Source organism: Cygnus olor, chromosome 2 (genome assembly GCF_009769625.2).
Source record: "Cygnus olor isolate bCygOlo1 chromosome 2, bCygOlo1.pri.v2, whole genome shotgun sequence".
In the NCBI taxonomy this organism is placed as follows: domain Eukaryota; kingdom Metazoa; phylum Chordata; class Aves; order Anseriformes; family Anatidae; genus Cygnus; species Cygnus olor.
The window spans coordinates 125,336,555-125,345,927 of NC_049170.1; the positions used below are offsets into that span (position 1 = coordinate 125,336,555).

General features: G+C 34.7%; 1 protein-coding gene across 5 annotated transcripts in view; it reads left to right on the forward strand.

Moving 5' to 3' along the window:
* Nucleotides 1-8,337, forward strand: part of C2H8orf34 (chromosome 2 C8orf34 homolog) — a 171,912-nt gene extending 163,575 nt beyond the window's left edge. For 2 of the 5 annotated variants that reach the window (XM_040545855.1, XM_040545858.1), the window contains one exon: nucleotides 7,035-8,334. In XM_040545855.1, coding sequence (XP_040401789.1) covers nucleotides 7,035-7,084 — 50 coding nt within the window. In that variant the 3' untranslated portion in view covers nucleotides 7,085-8,334. Of the gene's footprint in view, nucleotides 1-4,222 lie in introns of all 5 variants that reach the window. The other 3 variants (XM_040545856.1, XM_040545857.1, XM_040545859.1) reach the window with 3 other exon arrangements.
* Nucleotides 8,338-9,373: the final 1,036 nt, after the last annotated feature.

The following is a 9,373-nucleotide window of genomic DNA, read 5'->3' on the forward strand; positions in this document are numbered from 1 at the left end:
GCTACTGGGTCAATCCATATTAAATATATACATATTTTTTTGTGTGTGTGCATGTGTGTATACACACATTTCTTGACCTGGTGTTGTTAAGGCATGTCAGTTGTGTAGTCATTGGCATGGTAAGTGGTTTGGCTACTATCAATTCACTCTAATTTCTACTTTCCAACAGGGGCACTAGATACTCATTTCTAGCTCAGCTGACTGGATACAAGTCTTGTAATCTCACCTACTAATCTGTGGCAAGAAATTAAACATTTAGCAATACATCTGCAAACTGTTTACTAAGGTTTTGCAGCGGAAAGTCAACTGCTAACAAGTAAAAGCTGATTGTTGGGAAAAAAACTGTTATTTCCACCCCATTCATTCTCATACTAGTCTTGAAACACTGAAGTCAAAGACATTCTACTGATGACTTCAACAGGTATTGAGTAAAACATTCATTTTCCCATTCTGCACAAACGTCTGCCTAAGAAAAAGGCCCAAAAATAAAAGTTTTCTTGTAGAATCAAGAAATTCAGACCATGTTCCAGTAAAAAATTACAACCTTTACAATTACTGACTCTGGGTAAAATTCCTTATGCTGAGCAAATTCACACAGCTGAATGGTTATTTTTCTTAATAAGTTATGAAAATAGGTGGTCCCAAGACTTGGAAAACTGCTTGATCAGAGTTGATAAAAAGGAGAAGTTTGCTGCTGGAATCTGACTGATGTGAAAGTTTCCTCTTACTAGAGCCAGGTACCACTCAGTATGAGTAAGAGTGACACCTTTATGATATTAACACAAACACATTCCTGTCAGTCAAATCCAGCTGTTTGTGTTTTTATTCTGCTCTGAAGCAGTATTGAAGCACTGGAAATTTTCAGTGGATAGGGCGAGGCTAGGACTTTTTCTCAAACAAATAGACTAGATATATGACCTAACAAATGTATTAGTTAATTACATGCCTGGTTAATAAGAACATAATATATATAGTTGGAGACATTTCCCAGTGGTCAGTAAATTCACCGCAAAGAACCTTTTTCTTGTCCCGGAAGTGAACCTGTGTTCAACTTCTGGGAAACTTTAATTTGAGATTCCACATTCTTTTGAAGAAGCTTACTGGTATATTTCTTTCACCAAATATCTCAAAGGTGATAATATAAACTAGAATTTAAGAATGTCAGCATGTTTTATCTCCCCATCCCATATAGCCTTCCTATGGAGTGCCATGAAGCTTTTATGTGCTTGGTGTATGAGTCATTTTCCAATTTTTTTCTAGACAGTTCCAGGTCTGCTTCGGAAGCGGAATAGCAGTCAGGATTGATTTCCTTTAAATAGAATTTCTCCAGGCCTGTTGGATGGCTGGATGTCTTGCAACACCCATAGCTGAAGCTTAACCATTTCATGTAACAGCTTTTGGAATCTGAAAATGAGAGAAAAAACAATTTTCTAGCCTGGAACTTTTTCTACTTGTATTCAGTTATTTATAGATAGTGAAACAAAGTAAAGATTGACATTATTTCAACCAGTAGTTACATCACTCTTGAAAAGTTAGGGGAGAGTTCAAATGCAGCTTGGGACAGTTGGAATCAGACTCAAGGTTCCTAATTCAATTGAATGTGCTGTTATGGCCTTAGTTCATGTCACTTTGTTTCTACTATCTAATATTTGGTTTAATCTTGAAAAAGTTCCCATTGAACTAAACATTTGAGGGGAAGGAGAAAGTTTCCATTTTAGTGAGAAAAAAAAAAAATCTTTTATTTCAGTGCAAAAAGCTGTTTTTTCAGAACAGCTTCCAAACTTAACTATATATTTTTATGCAACTTGCATTATTATGGTAAACTTAGATTCCCAAATACATTTAATGTTATAAAAAATGACACTGTAATTTTTAAAAATGACATAGAGAATTATCAGGACACACATTAGGTAAATTAAAAGCTGGCTTACCGAGGAATCAAAAAATAGAGTTTCTAATGGGAAGACATAGATGAATGGGGCTCATTAGTGCCTGATAGGTTTAAATAACCAGTGGGAAGGAGAAGTTTAAGTTATTAAATGATATGAATCCCCTGATATAATGGCCACATTCCAGTAAAATGCACTTTATTATAACCAGATGAAATATATTTGAACCAAATGAAATATATCTGGCACCAGAGAAATATATCTGTCTCTGCTGCAGAATAATGAAGCTTTGTCCTGGAAAGCAGTGACCTAATGGATTTAGGATGATCACAGATGATCATCTGAGTGTGTGCTCTCAGCATAATGCTGTAGCAAAAAAGGGTAGACCATTCCTTGAATGTCTAAAAAGTAACAAAGCAATTATTCAAAATAGTATCACCTAAAATCTGCAGTTTGGATTGCATTAAAGATTGGAATTACTTGAGAGATTACAGAAGGTGATAAAAAATGACTCAGGGTTTGGGAAAACCTATTAGGAGTTTGCCTCACCTAAAGGCATTCAGCTAGGAACCTAGGAGATAATATCTGTAAATAGATATTTAAATAAGAAAGATTCAACTCTTGAAACTGTGATGGAGGAAATTAATACTGTGCCTTAGCAGCCAGAAGCCCTAAGCATTGTAACCAAAAGTTAAGGGAGGCGATGAAGTTGGAGTCATCAACATGTGGCGATGGGGCTTTCTAAATGATAAACGTTAGTCTAGCTGGAAATTCTGTAGACAGTATGCAGGTATGTGAGTGATCAAACTAGATGATCACAGCAGGATTTTTTTTCTTAGTGCCTGTGAATAGACTTATTAATTCTCATGGAGAACAGTCTGGATGTGCAATTTTGGTTACCTTCCTGGACACTGCATGTTAGGCATTGATAAAGGTGAGCAGGAGTTAATGATCATGCATGTACATTTGTGCTGCTTTAATTTCTTCAAAAGCTGCCTTATATTTGAGTTTTCACACACTCAAGGTATTTCTCAGTCCTCCCAACAGTAGCTGGTGAACATCACACTATTACAAACAAACAAAAAAAACCATATTCTCTTTACAGATTAAAAATATGTTTTCTTACAAACACTTGAAAATGTGCATAGCTGCATTTACATGTACACACATTTTTGTGATTTTATTCTTTTTTTTTTTTTTTCTAATGTTTTTAAACAACAAAGATTCCCTGAGTTGTTTTTATTATCATCATTTAGCCTTTGAAGTAAGGGCTGAATGAAGTAAGGGCTGTCCTTAGTGATTCAAAAATATGAAACCAGGAAATGTAAGAGTTTGGATTAATATGGACCATAATAATTAATTAATAAAATGCTTATTAAATGATTATTAAATAAATAATTAATGAAATGCTATTAAGACTTTATTTTGCTCTACACAGTCATACAAGTATGTAAATACCATGAACATAATTTGTACTTTGAAAATTTTAATTATATGCATGTTCAGTATTAAATGAAAATGTATATCATATAGTGCTATAAATACTTTGCTTTTTATTTTTGTTTTGTTTTATTTTAGTTTTAATTCAAAAACATTGGCAAGTGGTATTCTGAGCTTTTAGGAAATAAATTGTCCAAATTTTTGCATTCCACAGAGTTCTATGTCTTGTATAAACAACTTTGGATAGATGTATTGGTAAATTTAATAGATAATTATTCCTGCTCATCACTCCAAATCTGTACTGAACCTTATTAAAATTGTGTTCCAAAATATGAATACAGACAAATATTAATTTACATACATTTCAATAAAAATACTTCTTTAGCTGTGTATTGATATAGCAGCTACATATATTGACATAAGAACTTGTATTTGAATCATAAAGTAGTGTATGTCTTGAAACACAGGCTGTTTAATATCATCCTGTTAGAAGATTAGTCTAAAAGGTCAAAATCAAAATAATAATTTCTAGGAAAGTAAAGCTGTTCTCTAACATTAGTGAAACATTTATTTTGGAGAATAAAATAAATTGTTGGTTTTGCTGAGTAATCACTGGCAGACAGTTAATAAAGCTAGCCGTTATTGCAAAGAAATGTAACCTTTTAATGGGAGTGCAGTCTAATTTGCTGCATGTTGATGAAGGAACTTTAATTAAGTCACTTTATTTCGTTTTGACTATATCAGGTTGATAGACTTTTAGACTTTGCTTTTCCAAAACACCTGTTTTGTTGAGTGAAGGTAACTTAAATGTAGCTCTTAGTGAAGGAATGTGATGAACAAAGAACTGATCTGGTTGAAATATCAATTAGCAAAAATAGAATATCTTTACTCAGATAATTCAGTCCTGTGTTGTGGCTCAGCCCTGTGGCTGCCCTGACATATGAGCTGCGTGAATCTGGAGGAGCTATGGAGAATATCTGAGAGTCTGACAGTGGTGAGCTGAAACTGCTTCAGCTGACATTTCAACCAAAAAAATGCTCACAAAAATACCCCCAGGGTTCTAGTGAAGACTCAAATGATTATAACCCTATGAAAACTGTGAGGTACAAAGTCATCCTATGGAACTGCATCTGGCCTAGAAGGGCGTATCAGTGAACTGTTCGACTTGAGGACTACTCTGCAGACTTTCCAGCTAGAAGGAACTGGCCATTTGTTGTCCTTCAAATACTGGAGTATTGGAAAGAGCTAGGAATTGTGCTGATGATCTCATTTTTTTATGCCTTTCTGGATTCCTTTATTTGCCTTACTGGCTGAGTGCTTTCACTACAAGCCAAGAAGATCTTGCTGCAAACCAGTGTGTACTTTTTATTCCGCTTAATTGTCACAGCTATTGTTCAGAGATGTAGACCCCATTCCTCTTTCACCAGTGCCTTGTGTAGTCATTTACAGCAGTAAAGAAAGAGCACAAAGTAGCCCTGAAGTATTACCAAAACATATTGGACATGTTCTACACCTACTTTTCACTCAATTTTCTTGAATGAAAATGACCCCATGAAGTGCAACACCCAGGGAACAGCAAGCAGGGAGTACATCCTTTTGCATTAAATAAGGCCTTGAAAGGCTCTTGTCTCCACAGCTGACTGATGGATTCAGCAGATGGGGTCAGATTGCTGCAGAAAACAGAAAAAAAGTAGGATGATTGACTGTAATCCCAGGGTGCAAAAATGACCAGGGGGTGAAAGATCTATGAAAGTGTGTTTTTTGTGTTTGTTTTTTTTTTTTCTATCCAAGTATTCTTCTGCTCTAAAAAATATTAACACTCCTTATTATCTTATTGCTGTAAATGTGTTTTACAAGGCTGAGATTCATTCTAAGCCAAAACTGTATAATTTGCTCTTTTATCATGAAGAGGAAGGATTTCGAATTCAAGTAGGAAAAACTCTGTGATGGAAAAGGTTAAGATTTTGTAATGAACTCATAATAACTGACTGTTCTTGAGCTGTCAGAGAGCAAGTCCATGAATGTAGAGACTGGGGGAAAGAAGAGAGGAAGGCTGATCCTTGATGTGTGACTTCTGTTCATTTTGGTTAAATCTTGTTTGGCAATGTGTAATACCAGCCTAAGTGTTACAGCAGGATCTGGGGAATGCTTATGTTCTCTGTGTCTCATTTCCCTGATCTTTGAAGTGCGATGATGAAATGTGATAACTGACAGCAAAGCTATGAGAAATCACCAGTTAATGTTTCTAAAATGTGTCACAAGTGTAGGCCCCAATTCTAATGTCTGTCTGCATTTCTTTCTGCTGTGATTTCATTAACTTTAAGATGGCTGTAGTGTTTTCAGTTATTTTACTCAAGTAAATCAGTGGCTTGCTGCTTATATCAACCACTTCTAAATCATTGTCATTCTTTTTTATATGTCAGGGTGTGACCCATCTCACCTAACTCCAGCTATATAAAAGTGAGGAAGTATAGTCTAAGCTATTTGCACTCTGAAGCAAATAGGAAAAACAAAGGGACTTCAGAGGGTAGATAGAGATCTATCTTTCTGGGGGACTGAGCAATCCCATCTCACCCTCAGGGTGCCCATCTCTTGCATCTCCAGCCTGACTCCTCTATCTCATGTCAGCCAAATAAATTTAATTTCTCATCAGTCAAGAATTCTACAATGGATATGGGGTAGCATGGAATATATTTTCTGGCTAGCATGCCATTTCCTTCTGTAGCTAAAAAGACCACAGTCTCTGGAGTTTTTGCGGATAACAGTCATGAGAAGAATTTGCAAGTGAAACAGGCTTACATACATTTGCTTTTCTTTTTCCACCCTTAAGACAAATTTGTTACTTAAAGATCAAACTGTGACAATGCTTGTATCTCTGCTAAATGAAGTGTCTCCAAGGAAAACAGTTGTTAAACATTAAACATAAGTAATGAAAAAATATATATAAGGTTAATAAAGGGTAAGAAATGTTGCTAAGATTTCCCAGACTTCATTTCTTCTGTTTTGTTGCTGTTTTTTGCTTGTTTTGTTTTTGTTTTGTGTGTTTGTTTGCTTTTGATGCAGAGGTTTTCATGGTATGTGCCTTGCTATGTTGAATATCAGTACAGTATCCAATATAAAATCCAAGCTTATCACCTGGCAAAATGAAACTTAAAGATCTTGTTCCAATTGTACTTAATTGATTACCTGGAGATAATGGGAATGCTTTGTTCCTGCAAAATGTTTTTAATCTCCCAAAGGAAAGTTGCATATTTATATATTCAAAAAAAGTGAATAAATGTGAAGTTGCTATGCCTGATTTCCTTCAGTGTTTAAAGATGACAAGTCGAAGGCTTCTAAGGTAACTTACTCTACGCATTCAGCTGTGTAATTAAATGTGGTTGGGGTATTTATTTCCAATTTACAACCCTAGTTTTCTAAGTGGATCCATGTAATAGGTACAGTTGCGTCATTACTCTATTTTTACAAACATTTGGGGAGAGGGGTGCTTTACAGTCAGCAACATTTGCCAAACAGTCTATTTCCATCTGCGTGCGTAAATATTTGTAAAAGCTAAATTTCCATTTTGCTTTGGGGAAGGTTTTAAACCTGAATACAATCATAAATGTAAACATTACCATCTCAGCTTATCTGATTCATTATATTTACTTATTACAGTCACCTATTCTGTTTAACGCATTTTACAACATTATTCACTTTTTGCAGTGAGTATTATTTCTACAAAGAAGTGGCAGCAAAATCCTCCAAATCACTGAATAATTGGAACAAATAATGTAACTTAAGAAGCTCTGGTTCACTTCTGAATATTTTAGTAATGAAAAAGAATCAAGATTCATCAAAATATTGATCCACATTGTTCATTTAACTGTGAATTCAGCATTATGGAAAACTTTTACAAAATGCAAACACAGGGATTAGATTTCCCTGTTATCATATTTTGGTGTACATTAAATTTTAGCCCTAATTTCTGTGTTTTCTTTTTGATTTCACAGGTTTGTGAAATCAGTGGGATTGTTGAAGAACAATTTAATTAAAACAAAATTACGGTGATCAAAACTACACCTGAAAAAATGCTTTAGCTTATACATAATTTTAAATAAAGTTATTTTTCTAGTATCAGCAGTACATAAGTGGAACCACTCTGATATGTGGATGCTGTAATGCACTGAATCAGAGTATTTACGGTGGTACAGTGGCCTTAGGAAAGAAGGGTAACTGTTGCCTTTTAGTATAAAGTTACTATAATGTTTTTGTTTAGTTTCTACCCCTGTTATTTTGGATTGACATTTGATAAACTAAACTCTGCCTGACCAAAATAAACTTTACGTAGAGATTTTATGTATTTTAACTTGTCTAAGGTTTTCTACTCCTTATATTTTTGTAAGCTTTACTCTTTTTTAGATTAACAAACATTAAAGTATTCACCCACATCTGCCAATATGTATGTCCCATTCAGGTCTCACAGAGAACTAGCTGTTCGCTCATAGTCACCTGCAGAGAGAGGTCAGAAGAGGGGGAGAGTGAAAGAGTGTGTGTGCGGGGAGCAGAAACAGGTGTTGCCTGTGTCACATAGCTTTGTATGGAGTGTATCTACTTTGATCTTTAAAACAAATAAAGACTCTGTTAAAAAAGGGAACATATCAATAACGAGTGGAGCATGCATGCAAAAATAAAGCACTTAAAGGACTTTCATATATGTGATAAAATATTATTTACCCATATGGCTTACTGAAACAAATTTGCTGTTTAAAATAAGCTAACTGGTGTATGCTGTGTGCTAGGAAATTTAGATGCTTTTGCACAGACATCAAATTAAGGGATGTGGCAGTTGCATTTACTGATTTCATTTATCTGTTAATTCTGTCCAGTATGTTTTCAGTTTCCTTTGTCTTCAATTATGTATGCTTGGTTCCTGTATCTTAGACATAATGATATAATGAAATTGCTTGCAACTATGAAAAAAATAGAAAAAAACAAACCACCTCTTTGTTTAACAAATAAAAATGAATTCTCTGTCATGAATGTTCCATAGCGTGAACTTTTTTCCTCTCTCACATACAGTCAGTGCTAGCACATAGAGTGTATGGTCTGGCCTAGTCATAAAAAAGTAAAATGGAAGATACCGCTGGGCTGCACGGGCACTTGCTATATGTATCATCATAGTATAGACTTCCTTTGTGTAAAATTTTTAACATACTGGAACCACATGGGAATATTCCCTTGAAGTTCATTGAAGGATGGGGTTTCATTAATTTGTCATCAGTAATGAAAATCTATTATGCTGTTTTTATTTCCAATATACCTGAAGAATCATTTGCATGTGGGAGAGTATGGTATCACTGATAAGTTATATTTTGTCAGTTTTCTGTAGTAAAGCATTCTTGCAGAAATAGTATCTCCTTTTCATGGGTTATATTCTTCCTTAGTGGCCTGCATGTAATATTTTACCTTGACACTAATGAAAAGTATAAAGTAGGTTTGCCCCCTTTTCTTTCTTTCTTTCTTTCTTTCTTTCTTTCTTTCTTTCTTTCTTTCTTTCTTTCTTTCTTTCTTTCTTCCACTTGCTTCCATTATTAGCTTAAATTATGAAAATATTTAATCCCTGGGAAAAAAATCTCATTGAGTTCAGTGGAACTGAGATTGCCCACAACATTTTGAGAAAGAAATTAGGATTTAGCAGCATCTTAACTCTAGAATTTCTTGCTATTAAGTGCTTATGACCACATAAGGCAGAGGGGCAGAGGGGCTTCATTAGGAATATGTCTTTTGTTTTGTGTTTGTGGTTTTTTTTGTTGTTTTGTTTTTTGTTTTGTTTTGTTTTTTTTGTAACGTCCTGAAACTTAAGACAAGCTTTATGCTTGAAGACAATATAAATCCTGCGTCTGGTCTTCTGAGCACAAAAAACTTTTCAATTACAGATACAGTGTATACCATCAGCACTCAGAATAATTAATAACTGAGCAAGTGTGAAATGTGTGCAAGTGTCACAAAGCACAACAGGATGGGTGACATTGATAGTAGGGTGATGGCTGGACCAGATGATC